A 22,353-nucleotide genomic window follows, 5' to 3' on the forward strand; every position below is an offset into this window, starting at 1 on the left:
GCGAAGGGGGACACACCACAGCGAGGCAGCGCTTCGCTTCTCGCTCCATGTGTAGAATGTTCTGGAAATCTGCGCAGACCTTTCTGGGCTATTTCCAGTCTCACCGAAGACATCGTGAAAATCACCCAAAACAAGGCAGCCTCGGCGTGCCCCGAGGTGGCGGTGCCCGTGCTCTCGCTGCCTGCTCCGGCCCGGCCCCTCGGCCCTTCCCTCTCACCTCCACCCGCCCGGCCCTGCCCGGAGCCGCCTCAGCTCCTCCCGCTGCGGGGGGAGAGCGGCCCCAGCAGGCGGTACCTGGGCCCGGCGCTGGGCTGCAGCTGCAGCGGACTGCCCCAGCCGCCCCTTTTCGTCCCGGCACCGTTCCCCGCAGCCTGAACGAAGTAGGAGCAGCCGCGCGTGGTTCTGTTTGTTTGTTTTTGCGTTTTGTTTTCCGCCCTGCGCAATCCGTAGGTGCGCTGCGCTGCGGGCGGCTCCGGCCTGAGGCAGGCCCGCGCTCCCCTCAGGGAGCCCAACGGCCGCCCGTGGGCGGGAAACAGCCGCGCGCGCCCGAGGCCGCCCCTCGCTCACCTGAGGGAGCGCCCCCGCGGGGCTCCGCCCGGCCCGGCCCCGGCCCCGGCCCCGGCCCCGGCCCCCTCCCCCGCCGAGGGGGCGGGCGGGCGGCGAGCGCGACACGGAGCTGCCGGGGATCCCGCGCGGAGGGCAGCGCCTCGGGACGGGTGAGGAGAGGAGGCGGCCCGGGGAGCTCGGGGAGGGGGGCGGCGGCCGCGCGGATCTCCTCAGGGATCTCTCCTCAGGGATCTCCTCACGGGGCCGGCACCGCGTGGGGGCTCCGCTGCCGTCCCCCGCAGGCCGAGGGCGCCGAGCCCTGCCCGGCCGTGAGGCAGCGGGGGGGCAGCGGGAGCCCTGCCCTCAGGTGGGCTGAGGGGGCGCTGAGGGGGGCCGGGGGCCGCCCGCATTCCTCGGGGGATTCCTGGCATTCCTCAGCCGGGGTCACTCGGGCTCCTTCGGCTCCCTTTCACGCCCCGGCCCAGCGTATTTTGGGGACAGGGTGTGTCCGCGCCGGGTGTGCTCGGCTCCGTGGGAAGGGCTGCGAGCGGCGGTGCAGCCATCTCGCCCTGCTTCCCAATTCACCTCGCCTCTGATACAGCTCGCGTCCCTCCCGTGCGATGACAACTTCACGGGGAGATCAGGACTGCGATAAAACTTTGTGGTGAGTTTGGATTAGCAGCTCCAGCTGACGAAAGAATAGTTGTACAGCTTTTGTCTTCCTTCTGTTTTCCACTTTTCCACATAAGCTTGCGTGAGTGTCGAGCTGTCGATTTTTTATTTTTTTGGAGGCAAAATATTTTTAAAAACTCCCTGCAGTACAGTTGGAGCAATTATCAAGGTAGAAATAGTGGAAACCTCTCCTGGAAGGTGGTTTTGTTTATCTGAAGAGCTCCTTGCATGCGTTCACACAAGGTGAATCCTGTAGATGAGCCAGAAGCCCCCTGGGGTGTAATGATTTGTGGGATCTGTACGGCAGATACTCGTGAGAATTTGGGGGATTCAGTGTCTGATGCTGTTTTTGACAACAAATGGTGTCACATCTCACCGTTACGGTTCACTTATAAGGCTGGTTTTAACAGACCTTTAAAACTTTGATAAAAGCTGTATGAAAATGGCAAAGATAAAGCACTGATTACCTTTTTTAAAGTGCTTTATGAAAATTTGTTTTGCTAGCAATTATTTTGTCTATAAATGCCATTCTTTTCTTAAATTCTCTTTTTTCTGTCACTCAGAATAAATCCCCCTATGCACACAGTGAGTACTAAACCAGGTGTGATTACTGTTGATTAGCATAAAGGTATACAGTGTAGCTAATACTTTTTTTTTTTTTTTTGCCTTTATTTTTTTTCTTTTACTGGAGTGCTGGAGTGTAAGAACTCCAGTCATTTTTGTGAAAAGATTATAAAAGGAAAGAAAACTTGCATGCGGTATTGGGGTGTACCATTGGTAGTGTGGTAAGCAGAATGTTATACCAAGGGATTAAAAAAGTGTGTCATGTTATGAGTGGCAATTAAAATACTTTTTATTGCATATTATTGTTTGCCTGAGAAACAGCAATATTTGCATCTATGGTCTTAAGCAGAGTATAATATTATCTGTGCAGCTGTTCACAAGTTTTTAACAGAAAACTCAGTAATATTAGAAAGCAATATTTCTACTTCAGATTTAAAATTGATGTAAGATAGTAAGATGGATTATCTTTCACGTAATAGAATATAATCATTATTATAAGATTTTTTTCAGGTTAATACTGAGATTTCTTATAATCAACTGGTATTCTGCATATGCTTTTTAAGGTATAGGGATGTTTTTCAAATGTATTAATCATTGATTAAAAAAATATATAATTCATTTACATATACCTTAAGTTGCATTTGATGACTGTTTCTAAGCCCACTTCAGAGCAAATGCACACTGGAAAGGATTATTTTTTGCTAATATCCATTATGTTATGAAAGTAATGAAAAAGCCGGGGTAATCATTGCTAATCTATGTGCTCACAGAATTTGCGATGATATCCCAAACAGACTGTTTTAGACTGCCTGAATTGCCTTCAAGCAGACCAACTTAGTATAATTTCTGTTAATTGCGTTGTTTAGATTCTCACTGTCACTGGTAACATGTCTGAGAATGCACTTAGGGTTCCTCTGATGGGGTATGCATGGCGGGTGTGGAATTTAATTTGTGGTAAAAATGTTACCTGATGCAGTGGTGGAGTGAGGTACTGAGGTAAAACTCCTGTGCGGGGAATTTTACCTCACTAAAAGGATGCCAGAGCAGAAACAAAGAATTTGTAACAATATTTTGTTTCTTATGTATTGCGTAATAGGAAGTTGATCTTTCTGGCAGTATTGGTGAAACTGGTTTGTCTGGAGTGTGCAGTGTCACCTGAAATGTGTAGGTGAAATGGTGTGACCTCAAACTTGAATTTTTAAATTGTTGTGGAGCAATGTGAGATGAACATACCTGCAGAGCTTTGTTGCAATGAATTTATTAAGCCTGGACTACAGTGGACAGGTTATTAATTTAAAAATAGCTGCCTTAAGGATTTGGGGGCCTAATAATTCTGCTGATGTTAGAAATTAACCAGAAGTAGTCCAGCATAGATTCGTTGTGCAGCCTGGTGTTTTACCACTTCTGCTTTTTTAAAGCCATAGTTGTAGTGATTTTGATGATATTATCTGCCATTTTTACTATGTTGAAAGCTGAAATTGTGTGTTTTGTTGTCATGTATGCAAACCTGATTATGTCAAATGATGTTCAGCCTAGGGTAGTAAGACAGGTCTACGTGTCTTAATAGACACGTAGTGTCTATTTGTCTTAATATGTAGTAGCAATCTAGTCAAGATCACTGATGCTAGCAGGTTTCTGAAAAATGACAATGGACACTAAAATTGTGGGGACATTTTTCCCACCTCTGCACTATGTCTATGCTGAACAGCAGCAGAAATTATAGAGCTGCATACCGTCTTGGTGTTCAGATAAAGCAGGCTTAATGACCAACTGTGTCTTGAATGGCCAGGATGTGGTGAAGATACTGGAATTTCTAACAGTGTCCTGGGGAATATGGTGGTCTTGATGCATACTCAGCTTAGGTTTGGCATTTCACCGGTGGTTTTTGCATGTCTTGAATGCTGTGTTGGTTGTTTTGCTTTAAAATTGCTTGAGGGAAAGTACTTTTTGTATTCATGGAGTGATTGTTTCAGGCATGTTTATCTGGAAACATTAACACCTTTCAGAAACTGCTTTGACCTCCATTCTCAGAGTTAGTTAAACCTAAATGGTAACATTTTTCAGTATATCCGAGTATGACAATTTAATGTTTAAGCCTGAAAAATTAACATGTTAGGAATATATGTGTGGTAGATCTAGTGAAGTGGTAGTCATGGAGTCACTACTGTTTGGGATTAGAGCTCAGTGTGTTTGCTGTGACCTTGAACCATCTCTGCCAACAGTGCTGGCAGCCTCCTTGAAGGAGTTTATCCAAGTGTAGCCTTAAATCCTTCTGGTTTATGTGAAACAGAATGAATGACAAAATCCACAGCCAACCATTTTAAGTACCTAGTGTAGTTTTTCTTTGTATGCCTTTAACTAATTTTTTAGCCAGGATGAACTATGCTTTTTAAATGAAATTAATCCATCTTTTGTATTTCCAAGAGCCAGTAACCCCATTGACAGTAACAGATCTAAACTGAAAGTTCTGTAATAATTTTCTCATGTTCTTTTTATTTTGTTAAAATCAGAGAGCAGTGAGGAATAGAGGTGATTGGAAAAATATTTTAGAAAGCACTTCCACTTAAAAAAACAAAAACAAACAAACAAACAAAAAACAAACAAACAAACAAAAAAACAACAAAAAACAACCCAAACCACCGGCAAGACTGGTAAGACTGGAAGATGCCTCATTTATTACTGCCACTGCCCCTTCTTTGAGGGTCTCTGCTGTGTGGGGCCAGCACGCCAGGAGCACTGCCAGGAGCGTTACCATTCAGATAGCCTCATGCCTCTAAGCAGTCTGAGCATGACAAGAGCTTGGCTCCAGGCATTTGCAGAGCTTAATAACTCTTCAGTTATATGTAAATTACTTACACCATTTTAATGGAGCTAAAATGGCATTCTGGAAACTATGAATATACTATGAGCAGGGGACTGGTTGGCTGGGCTGGCTTTGGTTACGCTTTCATATGTATGTGCGTGCACATACCATTTCTGTGGGTGTGCACGTGTGCGTGCATAAAGTGACATTTCATCATAAAGTGACAGACACTTGCAGATAGCGTATAAGCGATTCTATTGAATGCTACCTCTAAGAGCTGTTGAAGTTCAGTGAAAGGGGAAAATGTGTTTTATTCATATAAAATCTCTCAAAAGTGGGTACTGATTTGTGATCTGATTCAACAGAAAGCGTAACATGAAAGAGGGTAAAATTTGAGCTTTGATATAGAGGTTATGTGAATCGAGCTCAGAATATTTTGGTAGGCCTTTAGAAGCTGTGAATGGGTTGGGGTTTGCCTTCACACAGTCCTTTGCAGACCATTAGCTGTTTAAACAAACAAAAAGCTATGGAACAAATGTCTGATATTTGTTCCCCTAATTGGTGCAACAGCAGCAGCCTTTATTTACACGAACAATCGGTATGTAATGCTATGTTACAGTTCCACAAACACTTTAACCCTCATAAAGAAGCAGGCCCACCTCTCATTCCCTCCCAGCTTCACACCCTCCAGCGGAAGGACGAGAAGAGCGGAGGGTTGTGGGAGCGGGTGAAGCCTGAGCTCAGCGGAGGAGCACGGTCTGCACTGGGCAGCTCTGGCCGTGTGGGCTCTGTAGGCCTGTAAGTGATGTGGTCCTGGCGGAGCAGTCCAGCTCGCCGTGGAGCTCCCTAGGCTCTGCCTATGCCTCTATGACCGAGCGCGATGATATCATCTTGTTGTCTTGTGGTGGCTGGGCTCAGCACCCACAGTTCTGACTGTGTATTTAAATTCTAAAATGCATGGTTGAGTTAGTTGAAAGAAGCTAGATGGGTATGAAGCCAAGTGTCTAAAGAATACAATGTAATTAAGACAAAGCTTAACAATAGAAATATGGGAGCCATAACCGGCTCGTATACAGGTGAAGCTGTGGCCCTGTGTTGGCTGAGTAAAATTTGACTCCTAAAGCCTACCTGATATGTAGTTTTTGTACTTAAATGCTTATGAATATCTTCTTAGAGACAAAGCTTTTTGTGTGTGTCTTCATATAGGTTAGTTAGTACATCTTGGTCTCTGTGTGCAGTTTTACTAGTATTGTGCCTCCTTAATTTTATTTAGAAATAAGCTGTGCTTATGAAATCAAGGTTACGCTGGTTGCATCTGTTGTAGATCAGTTGTATTGCTGTACAGCGAACGTTACATTTTTGTGTGAAAATACTGAAGGTGATCTTGTGATATGTGACATCTAAAGACAAGGAATAATTTTGGAGTAGGGGAACACTTTTTTAAAGGAATATTAAAAATAATTTTATGTTCTTGAAGCATTGGCAAAACTTTTTAATGAAGGTTGCTCTCTTTTAATGTTTTGAGAAGGGCCTTCTAAAAGACACTTTAATTTTAACAGAGCTGAGATTTTTGCCTGAGACTGTACAAGCTATCAACAGGATACCCTCTTCTATTTAAACAATAATGGTGTCATTGGGATGTAATAAGATAATTTCCTTTGGAACAAAATACAAAGTTTCTAACACTGACAATTGGAGGAAAATGTAGTGAAACAACATACAATCTCTTGTGGAGTGAGCCTGATCACATCAGATGTTTGGATACAAACCAGCTTTTGTATTTGAAATCACAAACTGCTTTTAGAATCTATAAGTATCCTTGTGTTACTCATCTGTTGTTCCTGTCAATTCTTCTATAGATATGAGCACTCAATTTGATAAACTAGAAGAGACTATATAAAAGTTCAATTTCCTGACTTTTTTTAACCTTTTCTGTTGTGAGTTTGTCATAAAAACAAGGAAAATTTGAGTGTAGTCGTATCAACTCTGAGATAAGTATTTACAAGGTTTTGTTGTTTGCTTTCTCTCTGAATTTAAAGTTTATAAAAGTTAATTGTACTGCAGTGGTGTCAGGATACTTGGCAAGCTGATAGCCCCAGTAGATTGGATTCAGTGCTACTGGCAAAGAAGTTTGTACAGCTCTAAGCCTCTGTGGGACACAAAACGCTATAGCGGTAAAAATACACTTAGGCCTATATAAAGCTTTTACAAACATGACTATTAAAAAAACAAGTGTAATGCTCCATCTTCCTCCAGTGATTTTACTGAATACCATATTGTACGTGACCTGGGACAAGCTGAGACAGCAGGCATGAATTGATTTCCTGAAACCATACTTCAGATATGGGTTGTTGTCTTCTGCATTAGTAGCATTTTAATGTGTTTCTAGTTTCTGATTGATTGCTTAGGGTTTGGGAGAATCTCGAAACTTATTATCTCAGTAAAGAAAAATACAGCTTTTTAATTAATAATACAGAATTTGTTTTGCGGTGGTAATACAGTTTATAATAGTGAAAATAGAGGAATTTGGAGTTCTCTTAGTATTTATTGTCGTTAAGAAAAATCAAGGCTTTGATTTCTGTTCAGCAAGCAAGGTGGTTTTCAGGTCATATCATATTTCTTTTGGGGATAAATCCTGTGAAATTATGACTAATTGAGTTCAGGCATAGCAGATTAAGAAATTGGGCTATATGCTATTTCCTTTTCTTCATTCAAACTTTGACAATTTATGAGACCTGAGGATCTGCCAAAATATCTTGTTGTTGACTCACAGCCACTGAAGCAGATTTTCCTTTTGAAAATAAATAAATAAATAAACAAACAAAACCTGCTAGTTGTCACACAGTTCAAGCATTTAGCTGATCTGTCACATACTTTCAAAGGACAAACAATATGTTGTACATTTGAGACATCGAGACTTCCTCACATACAACATTTTTCAGCCAGAGGGAGTATGAACCAAGTGGTAAGCAAAGGAACAGTGTTGTTAGGCCCAGCCTTTGCTCTAACTGCTATTACTCATTTTTTTCTGTTCACAATCTTTCTTAAATACAGCTCTTCTCTGGTCCTTGAAGGGGTGGCTGTTAATATTCTGGTTTATCGGTTGAGCATCTGAATTAATATTTGGGTGGAATTGTGAAACTGAAATCCCTATTTCTAAGGCAGCAGATCTTAGACTTACCAATGTACTATACTGCTTTCCAGGATACATTTATAAAGTAATACTTGCAGTCCTTGCTAGCCTACCCGCAGCTGCTTGCTTCCACTAACAGCTGTGGAAGAAAAGTGTTATTTTGAGTTTTTCCTCCTGTAGGGAAGTCTGGCATGGCATCCCTAGTTCTGTCTGAAATCTGGACAGAGAATATTTTCCGTGGAACAAAAATGAAAGTAATTGATTCAGAAACATTGGAATTCCCCCCACACACTAAAATGTATTGCAGTGATAGCATACTTCCTTCTGTCCCCCGCACTTCTCTGTGGGTCAGTTTTCCTGGCTGGACTGTAGGTACAAACCTATTTGTTTCCTGGTTTGGAGGCTGGAATTATTTTCAGAGAAAGAAGTTTTGTTATTGCTGTTTTTAAGGTCAGAAGTGTGCAAATTATTTTGAATATTATCAGTTTGCACAGAAACACAGAACTGTGTTTCACTATCTCATTTTGTAGTCCCAAATCTAGAACTTTCAAATTTCTCTTTTCTCCCTTCCACTCTCCTGTAAGCAGGGGACCAAGGAACACTCAGCTACACCAGAGTTATTTTCCCTATAGACTAAAAGGAACAGACGGCAGCCCAGGCCCATTTTCCTCTTGCAGAAAGTCTCAGATTTTAGGCAGCATTGACAGTGATGTAGTTTCCCCTCATGCTTGCAATGTGTATTTATGAGATTGTGTTCCACCAAGTGTAAAAACATTACAGTTTTGGTCTTTCCATGAATTATCCTGTCTGCTTCCTTTGCTGTACCTTCACAGTATGCAAGTTTTCCTTCCTCTTCTCTCCCCAAGTTATTTCCTGTCCTTTTTTCATAGCACTGTATTGACCAAACACCCACTTTGTCTTTGTCTGATGTTGATGGTGCTTTCTGAACTGTCAGCTGGAGAGCAAACTCAGTGTTCTGTAAAGCTGGAGTACATATTTTACAGTTCCTTCCTGTCTTTTTGCTGTGCATGTGTGAAAAATCTGAACTAAGCATCCATCAACTGTTACGTCCCTCTTTTTTTTTTTTTTTATGGGTAGGGCTGTGTAAGTTCAAGGTTTTCAAAAGTCATTCTATAGCTTTAAGATTTTCTTTCATCCAAGAGCAAGAATTAGTGAAAAGCCAAATAACTCAAGGGCAAGGGCATTTAGCTAAATTCATTCCTCTACAAAGAAGATAATGGTATGCCCTAATCCTCCTTTAATGAAAAATCTTTAGCTGATTCAGTTTTAGGAGTCTCGGGCTTATAATATTGGAGTTTGTGTATTTCTGTCATCGAGAGAACCAGGGAGGAGTCCTAGTGCAATGGGAAAAGTGGAGAAGAGAGAGAGATCCCTTTTATTCTCCCATATTTCTTCACTGGATGTGTGCAAAAGGAGCGCACACGTACTGCAACACAGTACCTGTGAAAGATCTGTGGCTCTTAGACAGGGGCAGGGAATGTATCTGGTGGTGGGAGCAGTAGCAGTGTGCACCCACATGCCAGTCAGCATCCCTGGGTTGTGTCCCAGGAGCCCCCCCCCCGTCTATCCAGTGCAGCTTGTCGGCTCGCCTGCTGGAAACAGAAACTGAGAGGTGCTTTCTTGTGGATATGCTACGGGCATGCTTAGTACGGAGGCTGTAGGAGACAGGAAACAGAAGAGCAAGCTTCACATGCAGAGCATGGCATTTAACAAGATTGGGAAACCATGGTTTTAGATAAATCTGTCTTCTAGATTTGTCTAGAGGAGAACCGAAATGGATGAGCGGACACATTTCCATGCCTTTGTGATGTGGTAACGTTAGGAAGGCTGCAGAGCTGCTGGAGCAAACAGGCATCTCTGGCACAGAAATACACTTCTCAAAAGCACTCTTTTCTCTTTGTGTTGGCAGGGAGAACAGTAGGGGTTCCAAATTACAGGGGTTTTATTTTGTAACATTGGTCTCAAATAACTCCTGGTAGCTAGCATTAAAATAGGTGGCATCAGCTGTGAAAGGACATGTTTTGGAGGCAGTATAAAAAATGTTTTTGACAGTTAAATCTTCAGTGTTCCTCTCCTGTGGTACTTTGCAAAGTATTGTAACACTGAAGAACAAACTGCTACAGAAGAACATTGAGAGTATTGGATTTTCAGGCATTAGGCCCTCTCCCGACAAGTTCCCTTTCTGAACAGCAATGTTTCCATTTTTGGCAAAAATAAGTTGTTAAGAAAAATGAGACCATTTCTCAGAAATGATAAAATATGGGGCTTTCATACCAACTGAGGCCAGTATTTAAAATGATCGTTTAAAAGTCTTTACAAAGGTTTCTTTTAAAAAGAAATCGTAAAAACTGAAAGGCCTGAACAGCTTTGAGTGCTACTTTTTTGTTTGTTTGCAGAAGTGTTAAGCTTGAGCTGCACCAAGGCCATGTTGTTGCCAGAATAGGTGATCTCATTATTCCCTCACTTGCTGATCTGATAGAAAACTGCCTTTTTTCTTTCCGGATCAGTAAAGCTGGTCTGGGTCACTGTGCAGCTGCATGGCTGTTGGCTTTGTCATAAAAAGAACGGGGTTTGTACAGCTGAGATAACGGGATGCCAGAACAGCAGCTCTTATGGGGTAGAGTGTCATGGCCTGTGTTGTTCTAAGGCAGCTGCTGAAACACAACGTTGAAATGGAGTAAGCATCCTTCACAGCAATGTGTTCTGAACTTTGCAAGGAGATACTTGATTGAAAATGACTCTTCTGCTGAAATCTGAACTAAAGGTAATGACTTGGGAAATACAGTGAATCCTCTCTAATGACACGTGTAAAACATAATGCATGGAGCAGATTTGCTTTGCTTGTGTCTGACTGTGATTCCTGCATCTTTAATTCTCTGTTCTTTTGGACTTGCTTGAGATGCAAGTGGCTTTATCGAGCTTGTTGATCAATAAATCCAGCTGCTTAAGTGTATATGGTGTAACTGGAGAAAACTAGACTCTTTTCTGGAGTGTTTGCAAGTTTACAGGTAAAACTTTGTTGCTCAATAGTTTGACTTGGTGTGAGGAGCACATAAAGTTACCAGGCAGATGTAAATATCCTTTCCCTGTTCTGAACTGCAACTTTTCATCTCTGAAAGATAATGGCGATTGCATGTCCTTGACTATATTCTCTGTCATTTTAGCAAGTGGAATATTTTCAGAATAAAATAATTTCTTGAAGCAGTTATTTCATATGTCCTGATTAATTTGTAGATGCTGTTGTGACATACAGGAGAACTGGTTTTGTAAAATAATATGACAGTGTCCTACTGAATTAACAATTTATGCATAATCATTAACTCTGTTTTCTGGAAAGAAACGAAAGTCTCTCATTTTGTATTCTTTTTTAAAAATCCTTTGGTACTGCAAATAATTACTGACAAGGTTATATAATACAAAATTGAAAGTATTAGTGTGGCAGAAAACCTGGACTCAAAATTTGTGTCTCCCTAAATAATAAGAAAACACTTTCTGTTTTTGATAAGTAGCTGCAATGAAATAAGCAGCCACACAAATAGGAAAAATCTCTTCTTAAGTACTGTTAAAATATCTAACCTCTCTTCATAAGCTTAAGAGTAAACAGACTGTTCTGTCATAACATTTGAGAGCTTTGGCAGCCTTAAAGAAGATTAAAACTAGACAGTTTTAGCTGTCAGTGCCCCCAGCTGCCTGCCACTCCCCTCTGTCAGGTCAGAATGTATTTCATTTGTAGTACAGAAAACCAGGCTGATTGCATTCACCTAGTGTGCCAAGCTGCAAATTTTCATGGCAGAGGTGTGCACACACAAATGGTTCAGGAGTTCCTGTTTGGGAGATGGTGACGTCCATCAGAGGAGTGGGGTAGACAGATGGTGGAGTCACAGCGTCAGTCCTCTCATCCTAATCTATTGCTGTAAGCCTGCCAAAGTCTGGGATGCCAACTATGTAATGTGTGCGTAAAAATGACTGTGACTATAATTACACAATTAACATCATTAGAGGTTTTAAGTTTTCTTTGGAAAGGGTGTGTATTAGTAAACATGCTAGACTTTTTTTAATTAAAAAAAAAAAAAGTTTATAATATTGAAAAAACAATGTTTTCACGTATTGTAAAATAACATTTTGATATTAGGTAGTTCATTCACTGGTTGGATGTTTAATAAAACAGGAACTCTAAGTTAAGCCTTCAGATATTTGAATGATTGGGCCAGCTGTCTTACTTTCTTGTATATATGTTTTTCAGTTATGAAAAAATAAAATATTTTATTTAAATATGTTTCTAAACTTCGTTTTCCACAAGGTTTTATCATTTTATATAATAAAGTGAAGTATTTTAATACTCACAAACAAGACAAAAGCACTTATTTCTTTGTAGTCTATAAGAGACAAAAAAAATACTACTGGTTACTTTTAACTAGATTGTTAACCTAACTGCTGTTTCCACTATTTGCCCCAGGGATGGGACATCCACAGCTTCACTGGGAAACCTGTTCCAGTGCCTCGCTGCCCTCTGAGTGAAGAATTTCTTCCTTATCTAGTCTAAGCTATCTAGTCATTTAGTTTAGAAACCCCTTGCCCTGTGTCACTGTACTCCCTGATAAAGTCTCTTCCCAAAGAGACTTTGTATATAAAAATGGAAAGCATAAAAGCTTCAAAGTGCTAACTTTATTTGATAAAAACTTTTGAACTTTAAAAAATACTTATGTTTTTGTTGCCTTGAGCAAACAAAGAACAATTTTGAGGCATTGATAAATGTAGATGGATCTCAACAGGTTAAAGAATGGAGCGGAGACCCTGGTTTCGTCTCCAATCTCCAGTTACCATTTATTAGATCAGCATAGCTTGGTTCCTCTATAGTGTATATGCTGAGTTGCTGATCTGTATTGTCCTGTTCCTTTTTTCCTCCATTGTTTTCATAGCTAGCATCAGTGCAGCTGAGTAGCTGATTTCAGTGCTCTGGTCAAAAACCCACCAAATCAATGGAGATGACTTCATTGACTTCTGTGTGTTTAGAATAAGCTCTTGCTATTTTTACTTTGTCATTTTGTCTCTGCTTATACACAGAAACACTGTAATTAATGTGAGCTGTTACAAGTAATCATAAAGGAAAGTCAAGTGATATGGAAAAATACAAAGACCAGAAGCCCAAGATAATGAAATGTATTGGTACTTGTGGTTTCCTTTCTGTGTTCTCCCTCCTTCATTTCTCCACTTCTTGTAGTCTTTGCTGGCTCATGTTTGCTTTTCCCTTCATTATGTTTCTCTTCTTACTCGAAGAAGTCTTAAATAGAGATCAAATTTGTAGTTTCAATTTATTTCCCTTTACTAAGTGATCTTAACCCCTGTGATAACTCACTACATAGCTCACTACATCTTTTTGTATCTAAGAAAAACTTCAATAGTGAAGAATGCTCTTTATGTCCTGCATCAAAATAATCAATTATTATGTAGCATTGTAATTAGAGTAGCATATTTCATTGTACTTTCAGATGAAGTGAGCCTGCTATTGAGGAAGAGCTGGAGTTGTTTTTATTGGGAGAAGAAAAGGTTTTTGAGGGGAGAAAGAAGAAATGGTTAGAAACTAGCATACTATTAATATTCAACCAAACTTTCTAATACACTCTCAGGAAAAACAACAAAAAATCTGCTGTTGTTTAGAATATCTGAGGGAGACGATTCGCACTCAGATGCATAGGTGGGTGAAACTTGCTGCAGAGGCTTGTTCTTTTTTCAATGAGACATCCTGTTGTTTCAGTTTCCCTTTGATTATTATTCATTGTCATTTAGTAATCTTGGTTTTGTCAAGCTTCAGTGATTACTCAGCTCTCCAGCTCAGTTCAAAAGTTTATTCCTTTCAGGTTTTGCATCAGTCTGACAGAGTCTGGAGTTCCATTCTTCTAAAGACACAGCTCTTTCTGTGTCTGCATTGCCTCTGCTACTGGTAACTACTAAAACACTCATAATACACAACAGACAGTGAAGTAAAAATACACACAAAAGCAGCTCTTACAGAAAGGAATGAATGGAGTTTAGTATTAAAAGTGCAGGTAGCATTTAATTTTATTGTTTTCTAGAACTGAAACAGTTTTGGCACATACAGCCTGGACTTCACATTCCTGTTGCTCCTGAGAAAAATATACTACCAACCTTGGAAATACAAGCATTATTTTCCCATTTTTGTTGCATAGCAAAGTATTTATTTTAAAATATCAGCTTGTTCTCTGAAACAAGCCCACAGCTAGAAGACTGTTAAATTATTTGTAGCAAAGTTTACAGTTGTGGATGACTGAGAGATGAAAAAGTTTATTTTCAAATGTCTTTAGAAGCATATTTTTTTGCTGTGAAATGGGATAGAGTGACATAAAGTTGCCATGGGGTGACAAAGTTAGGGGAAACAGTGACCTTTCCACTTCTGAAAACAACTGTTGAAAGCAAAGTACAAAGTACATACAAATGGAACTCTAAGGCATGAGGATATTGACTTCTCTTGCAGTGCTTTAGGTACATAAAACTCACAACCTAAAACTGCCTGCTTGTGTTTTGCTTTCCTGGGATTATGTTTACATATTCATACAGCTGATGCTAACTTTTGGCTACAAAATCAACATTGGCTTGTGAAGGGAACAATCTTTGAGTACATAAAACGGCAATACCCAAAATAAAAGCTGTCTTGAATCAAAAAAATAAAATAAAAATTTGCACTAGGATTGGTTATATGTGAAGTCATTTGATTCCAAAGCAACCAGCACCAAGTCTGCATAGGTAATCTTAACTGTTGTTATTTCGTAACATTTACATTCATAAAATAACAGTATCTTTCACCCAGAACTGGTCAGTCAGTTGTTTGTTTAACAATGCATATGCTTTGGGCCTTGTATAGCTTATAGATTAATTTTATTGTCTTCAGAGTTGTACTGAATGACTGATTAAAGCAATTAATGAAATAATTTAAAGTATTTAAAACAATTGATTTTGGTAACTTTTTTCTATTCAGCTGCAATCCTCAGGCAGTCATGGAGCCGTATTTTCCTGGTTTTAAGCACATGCAGCAGGACTATGAAGTTACTCTTGAACTTGCGAGTGAGGAGACTCAGAAGAATAGGAATGCACAGAATTCTAAGACGGGATCTTATGGTGTCAGTATTAGAGTTCAAGGAATTGATGGACATCCTTACATAGTACTAAACAATACAGAAGGATGTTTGTCAGAAAATCCTCCTCCTTCTGGAAAAGATCAGAAGGTTATTTCTCAGACTGCAAGCAAGCCATCCACAGAATCCAATACTGCTTTTAAACTGGAGGACAGAAACAGTGAACACACACAGTTTCCTGCAACACAGCTTGTTCAACCCTGTATGTTTAAAAGCCTCAAGATAACCAATCTGGATGAAAAGGAAAACGGACTATCGGATTTTAGAGATGGATTGCCAAAATCCTCCAATTTGTTGAACTTTCAAAGACATCCTGAGCTTTTACAGCCTTATGATCCTGAGAAGAATAACTTGAGCTTGGATAGTTACCAGTCTTCCATGTGCAGTAAATCTACATCTTTTGCAAAAGAAGATAAAACTGAAGCAAAGCCTTGGATTTCCTCATCTAAAGTCGTGTCCCTACAGAAAACAAATACATATCTTGCAGAGTCAGCCACAGCAAATTCCAAAAAAGTACATTTAAACAGGGCAGTAGACATAGAAGACCAAAATAAGCAGGTGTTAGATTGTCCCAGTAGCACTATCAGCCCAAGTGAAGTGCATGTTTCAGAATCGTTTTCATCTACAGGAGGATCCCCGTGTGCTAGTCCTATTGCTTATCCGGAAACTAGAAAACCTAGACCAGATGTTCTTCCCTTCCGCAGACAAGATTCAGCTGGGCCGGTGTTAGATGACTCACGAAGATCATCGTCCTCATCAGCTACTCCCACTTCTGCAAATTCCTTGTACAGATTTTTACTTGATGACCAAGAGTATGCAATCTATGCAGACAATGTTAATCGGCATGAAAACAGAAGATACATCCCATTTTTACCTGGAACTGGCCGTGATATTGACACCGGTTCCCTTCCAGGAGTAGATCAGCTAATTGAGAAGTTTGACAAGAAAGTTGATCCTCACAGAAGAGGTAGGTCAGGAAAAAGGAATAGAATTCATCCAGATGATCGTAAAAGATCAAGAAGTGTTGACAGTGCCTTGCCATTAGGGTTTGATATAAACTCAAATAATTTAGGTGAATTCAGTAAAAGCTTGGGTAAATCAGCTGAGCACTTGCTAAGACCATCTAAAGTTTGCCTTCACAAGCAGTTATCCAGAGAGCAAAAGCCACCTTCCAAAGACATGAAAATTTCTGCTCGAAGTATTGGAAAACTGCAAATGCCTGATAAAGACTCTCAGAACAGTCATTTCAGTTCTTTGCAGTATCATAAACAAAATGGAGCTAATACTGAGAGCTTCACGTTTAGGTCATCCACGCTCCCAGGACAGAATAAGAGAGAGGAAGTTAAAACAGTAACTTCTACTCTGTTGTTGCCAAACCGTATCACAATTCCATCAGATTCAGGAGCCAAGAAGATTTCTGTAAAGACATTTTCATCTGTCCCTAATACACAGGTAATTTTGAATTTACTCTTTAAGTTATGTTTTGCATTGTAACATACTAAAGTTCTTGTATCATTAGACGCATGTGTTTCTATTGTTTATTAGAACAAAATCCAGTAAGGTACTATTTCTAATTAGTAAATACAAAAATTATTCCTGTAGGTGAGGCTATAGAAAATGTGTTTTGAAAAACAATCTTATTCTTGCCTGGATGAAGGAAGATGGTGGGATCAAGGAAGATTATTGTAAATAATGTTGTAATATTTCTGAAGCAGAATGCTGAAATCTGTGGAACTTTATACAAAATAATGTTCTATCTTTTGGTGTAGTGTATGCTTCCTTCATGCAGTATGCTAAAACTCCAATGATTCTTAGAGAACTTGAGGTCCACAGTACATAAGCTGCTTCCTTTACCGAAAGGGTTGTTGGACACTGGAACAGGCTGCCCAGGGAAGTGGTGGAGTCACCATCCCTGGAAGTCTTTAAAAGACGTTTAGACGTAGAGCTTAGGGATATGGTTTAGTGGGGATTGTTAGCGTTAGGTAGAGGTTGGACTCAATGATCTTGAGGTCTCTTCCAACCTAGAAATTCTGTGATAATAGAACAGAATGGAGAATTTCAACTGGAAAGGTTGTATTTACAACTCTGATAGGGTTATACTTTTTGACATTGTATTTTGTCCTTTTAGGCAACTCCTGATCTCTTAAAAGGCCAGCAAGATATTGCACAGCAAACAAATGAAGAGACTGCTAAACAGATACTTTACAATTACCTTAAAGAAGGGTCAGTAAGCATAATTAACTTTTAGAGGGGAGGTTATGTTTTCTCAACATTTATTTTGTATTACATTTAAAATCTGAAATTGTAAAATCAAAGCTAAATGGAACGACTGTTTCATAGTTTTGTATCTCAACTGTGTCTTTTAAGGCATTATAGGATCTCAAAATACCTAGCTAGTCAGGATATATCTTACATAAGATATTGTTCAAGATTTGATTAAAAGCACTTGAAATCTGTGATTCAGAATATGTTTTGACTTTTAAATACTTAAGCTGTTAAACTTATGTGATACAGATGTTCATGAAGAACTCAAATAATGCCTGATGGGAGTTTAGGCTTGTGCTTTATAAAACAGAAAAAAATATATTTTAAGAATTTACAGAAATTCTCTTGCTGTGCACAGAATACCTTCTCCACCAGGAACTTTGTTACTTGATATTTTCTAATGATAACTTATTAAAAGGTGAGGAAGGAAGGACAAATGAATTAAAATACCTATGATGCACTCAAATGTCTTTGCATTGCTGAACTGTCATAGGTACAACTGTACAGATGTAGCAGTTTTTGGCAGCTGTTTAAGAGTTTTTGGCAGCTGTTTAATGTTTTAATGGTGCAGTAGTCAGGACTTGAAAAACCTAGTAGTAATTACTTTTAATTTCTGTATGTTTGTTGAGTAATATATATGCTGAATACCTGTCTTTCCACAGCTATGGTCGTGTAGAAGAGAGCTGCAATTAAAGAGTTCAGTGATACTTTTAAAGAAAATATTTGAAATTTAAATTGTTAACAACCTTTCTTCAGAAGATTTAATGAAATCATAGTTGAGATAGTTTGACTTATTTTTATAGTAGATTTTTATGGTTGTGATTTTCAACAGTTTGGACGCTTATTTTGAATTTGTTTTGATGTTAATGAAATAGTGCCTTTGATCACATCATTGCTTACTTCTCTGTGTTTTAGAAGTGCTGATAATGATGATGCAACAAAGAGAAAAGTCAACTTGGTTTTTGAGAAAATTCAGACATTAAAGTCAAGAGCTGCTGGAAAGACACCGGTAAATTTTTATTTATTTTTTAATGTTTGGGCTTATTTCATAGTGATGCAGTGTTCAAACAGTGCTTTGAAAGTTTGAATCCCCTCACTGACTTGAATGAGACCATTCTTGTAGTTTCCCAGTGGTGTAGCTTAATGTTAATCATGCACTGAAGTGCCTTATAGGAAAGATTTTTCTTGACAATTTAAAAAAGAATGTAAAGGAGTCTGCCATGAGGACTGTCTCGGGGTTCAATTATTACAAGAAAAAAGAGATGCAAACTTAACAATAAATCTCTCAGACATCAAAAGGTTGTTGGATCGAAGAAAAAGCCAACCTGTGTAGCTTTTAAGAATAATCTTGGAACATCTTCTCATTATAATGATGTAAATAGATACCTAAATAGAGAGTGTTTTAATGTGCAATTTTGAAAACCAGTAAGCTAGGATATTGTTTAAAAGCTATATTACACTAATATCATTTGACAGTTGCCTTCTTAAAATGTTTTTGTTTCCTGCCATGTGGTACACTGCTTTTTCAGTTCTAAAGCAATGGGAAGAAATGTCCAGTTGTTGAAGTGATAGCATAAGAAAGGCTAAATGCTTGCTTTTGGTGATTATTTCATTCTGGGCTATAATTAGTGAAAATGAAAATACAAAACACATTTTTAGAAGTTACAGAAAATTAATTTGAAAATCTGTTTTGACACATGAGCATGCATCCCTTTGATGTCTGTTTTGTGTGGTGGTATCTCAGTGAAATTTGTCCCCAGCTACTAGTGATTTAATTTAGGTGTTGACTTATTTAAATATTTTTAGGTTTGTAATATTCTCTGTGTTGTTGGCAACCTACCTTGAGCCATTATTAAGAATTTTAATGAAAATCAAGTTGTGGTTCTTTTGAAAATGTTAGCTTGGTTTGACCCGTATGAAAAGTCCAAGATGAGCTCAGGCAGTTGATGCCACACTTTATTAGTGTTGCCTGTAGTTTCACTTTAGATTTTAAAAGGAAATTGTCAAAGAATGTCTTGGCTTTGTGGGAATAAGTATCTCTATTTAATTGCAGGTTTCTGATTCTTCAGCTGAAGTAAAAGCGTTGGTGGAGCAAAAAACAGAGCTTGAAAGGAAAGTGGAAGAATTACAGAAAAAACTGGATCTAGAAATCAGGGTATTGCCCTTTTTTGTTATAAAGTTTTTGTCAAATATACTTTTCTAAGTAAGTGACAACTGATCAACAAGTTGATTTTTTGTATTAGAAAAGGGTATCTTTTGTCCAATTTTCCAGTGAATTTTCTGTTTGAGATTTAAATATGAGGAATGTTTTGTAAACTGTTGTTGCTTACGTAATCATAATATTTTTTTCAGTGCTTGTTGCAATGTGCAGTGCATGTGTTCTAAAATGTTCTGTATGAAAGCCAGTAAGTTTTAGGAAAAACCTGTTAATATTCCTCTGTGAGTGGCCAAATGTGTCTGGGTATAATAATAGAAGCTGTTCTGTTTTGTATTCTTTTTGTCCAGATGTACCTATGCTTTTACAGATTTTTGAAGTGTCATTGTTCATAACAGTTACCCTTTCTAGGAAATCACTTCCTTCTTAGTAGTACTTGAGAAGAAATTTGGCGCCATGAATATAAATACTAGGCAGACATACGTAAAGTTTCTTAGGTATCTGCTGAGGGAGATTTTAATCTGTTCACTGGGAGACCTATATGGGGTGGGAGACAAAACGTATTACTCAGAAGCTGTTTATTAATTAAAGCATTACTTCAGTGCTGAATCCAAAGTAATTAAGTATAGCCATGCTCTGAAGACATGGGTAGGACAGACTGGTTTCTTTCAGTTTGCATTTTGAGTCCTAATAAAAGTCAATGTACTTGAAACCGATGAGGAAACTTCACATTTGTCACAAAAATTGAAAAGCTGTGGTTAGTGTGTTTTAGTAACAGTTTCAAGATTTTAATATTCATAACAATAAATACTTCTGCAAAAGAAAAATATCAAAGCCTTGAAATGGCTCCTTTCATATAATAAAATAGTCTTTAATTTATTTTTTTATGCTTAGTATATTATCTTGCTTAACTTTTGATGTACAAAAAATAGAATCAGCAAAACACAAAAGAGGAGAGAGATGCTACACGAGCAAGCCTGAAAGATCTTCAGTTCCAACTTGATGAAAGTATATGTGAAAGAGATGCCTTAAAAAAGAAGCTGGAAGAAAACGAGAAGGAACTCCGGCAGAACCTAGAGGAGTGAGTGCATTTTTGAGAACTTATTAATTGGAATTTATACCTTTACTTAAACTTTTTAGTTTAAACGTACCTGGGTCTGCAGGAATCAGACAGGGACGTTTGCTATTGTAGAAAATGTTTCTACTGTTTAAAAATAGCGTATTTTTGAATATCTTGAAGGGAAAGATTGATGATTTATAGGCGTCTTCTTATTGCAAGTTGCTTTTAATATTTCATAGTCATAGTATGTAGTTTTAAACTCTAAAATACAGAAAACGTAGAGTGATTTAGTCAAGAATATTGTACCAGGTTTAAAATATAATGCAAGTTTCTATTTAAATATCTACTTTAAAAGAGTTTTTATTTTTCCACCTCTGCCATTTCATTGTTCTGCCTCATATATCCCATTCCCTTTGGGCAACATGAGAATAGATACTTGTATCTTTTTAGTACTTGGAAGAACCAATCATTATTTCTGCCATTAAAAGAAAAAATCCTCTCTCATTTTTCCTGATGAGGCTTTTTCAAGTGAAGATGGAACAGGAACAACACCAGACTGAGATCAGAGATCTTCAAGACCAGCTCTCTGAAATGCATGATGAACTGGATAATGCAAAACATACCGATGAAGGGGAGAAAGAGGTTCTGATTGAGGTTAGTTATAAAATACTAGAAGTAGGATAACTTACTTAGTGTAACTTCAAATTAAAGTAAGTCCATGTGTGATCCAAAAATAAAGCCCAAATTCTAACTATTTGGTTCTTTTTAGTCAAGGTTGTAATTTCAAAACTTGATGACAGCAGGAGAAATGGGAAATGCATTTGGTGCCATGGCATGTTATAAATGCCATATATTGAATTGAAGTATGGAACAGTTTCAAAAATACCTGTTTAAAAGACAGAAACAATGAATAAAAGGGGTGGGGTAAGTTCTTAAATCCAGCTGCCAACAAGAAGAACTGAGAGAAGAGAAAGGAGAGTATACATATAGGCTGAGGGTACTAACATCAAGACTAACTGAAAAGTGTAGCATTAGTCTTTTTACAGTTCTGTAGCATCAGATACATAACTTGATGTTTTATATAATGGGTCATTGTGTTGCATTTTTAGTAATCTTGGGTTCTAGTAGATTTTTAGCATTCTGTAATAAGGTTGCAAACAATAAGAAATAAGAAAGGTCATAAGAAATGAAGCTGGCCTGGGAAGCTTATTCTTAATTGCCTTCCCTCTCTGAAACAAAAAGAACAGTCATCAGAGCCATCTATAAGACAACTGTGTTTATTTTTGATTTTAATGATCTTTAGGAGCTGATGCAAATGAAGCAGGATCTGCAAGAAGTATTAATAGCAAAAGAACAACAAGAAGAAATTTTGAGAAAGAGAGAGCGAGAGCTTACTGCTTTAAAAGGAGCACTAAAAGAAGAAGTATCTAGCCATGACATGGAGATGGATAAACTTAAAGAGCAACATGATAAAGAACTGCTCGATCTGCAGCAGAGCCTGGAGAAAGCAACAAAGGTGAAAGAAGTGATTACAATTAATCTTTACAGGGAAAAATACATATCACAGATGTCCCATAGTAGATGCTTTCAGATCCTAATATTTTTAGCAAAATAAATAGGTATATTTGGGCTAGGAGATTCTTTGCTGCTGATAACGAGTTTTATTTCATACACTTTAGCTGCAACAAAAAATCAAAGCATTGAATAATTTGTGACCCTTTCTTCAAAGTTTCTACTGTTTAACATGTTTTTTTGACATGCTTAATGTTGCCTCATTGCATACTTTAGGAGAGAATGGACAAGATTATGGTACAGATGGGCACTTGCTTGTCTTGGGTAGAATGGCATCATCAAAACCCTGAGGATGCCTCAAAGAGCACCAGAATGTCTTGCCAGTGATGCTGGTGAAATCACAGTTTTGAATCTTCAAGCAGTTATCTGCAGTTCTTTACAGCCTACTGTTCCTACCATCAGCTCCTTGTG

General features: G+C 38.7%; 1 protein-coding gene across 5 annotated transcripts in view; it reads left to right on the forward strand.

Annotated features, from left to right (window-relative positions):
• Positions 1–331: 331 nt before the first annotated feature.
• Positions 332–22,353, forward strand: part of CGNL1 (cingulin like 1) — a 53,449-nt gene continuing 31,427 nt past the window's right edge. For 2 of the 5 annotated variants that reach the window (XM_032194900.1, XM_032194901.1), the window contains exons 1-8: positions 1,154–1,210; positions 14,734–16,342; positions 17,019–17,113; positions 18,071–18,164; positions 19,209–19,310; positions 20,243–20,391; positions 20,889–21,024; positions 21,674–21,886. In XM_032194900.1, coding sequence (XP_032050791.1) covers positions 1,167–1,210; positions 14,734–16,342; positions 17,019–17,113; positions 18,071–18,164; positions 19,209–19,310; positions 20,243–20,391; positions 20,889–21,024; positions 21,674–21,886 — 2,442 coding nt within the window. In that variant the 5' untranslated portion in view covers positions 1,154–1,166. Of the gene's footprint in view, positions 381–678; positions 717–1,153; positions 1,211–14,733; positions 16,343–17,018; positions 17,114–18,070; positions 18,165–19,208; positions 19,311–20,242; positions 20,392–20,888; positions 21,025–21,673; positions 21,887–22,353 lie in introns of those variants that run through there. The other 3 variants (XM_032194903.1, XM_032194905.1, XM_032194902.1) reach the window with 3 other exon arrangements.

The sequence above is a fragment of the Aythya fuligula genome, chromosome 11 (assembly GCF_009819795.1).
Source record: "Aythya fuligula isolate bAytFul2 chromosome 11, bAytFul2.pri, whole genome shotgun sequence".
Classification (NCBI taxonomy): Eukaryota; Metazoa; Chordata; class Aves; order Anseriformes; family Anatidae; genus Aythya; species Aythya fuligula.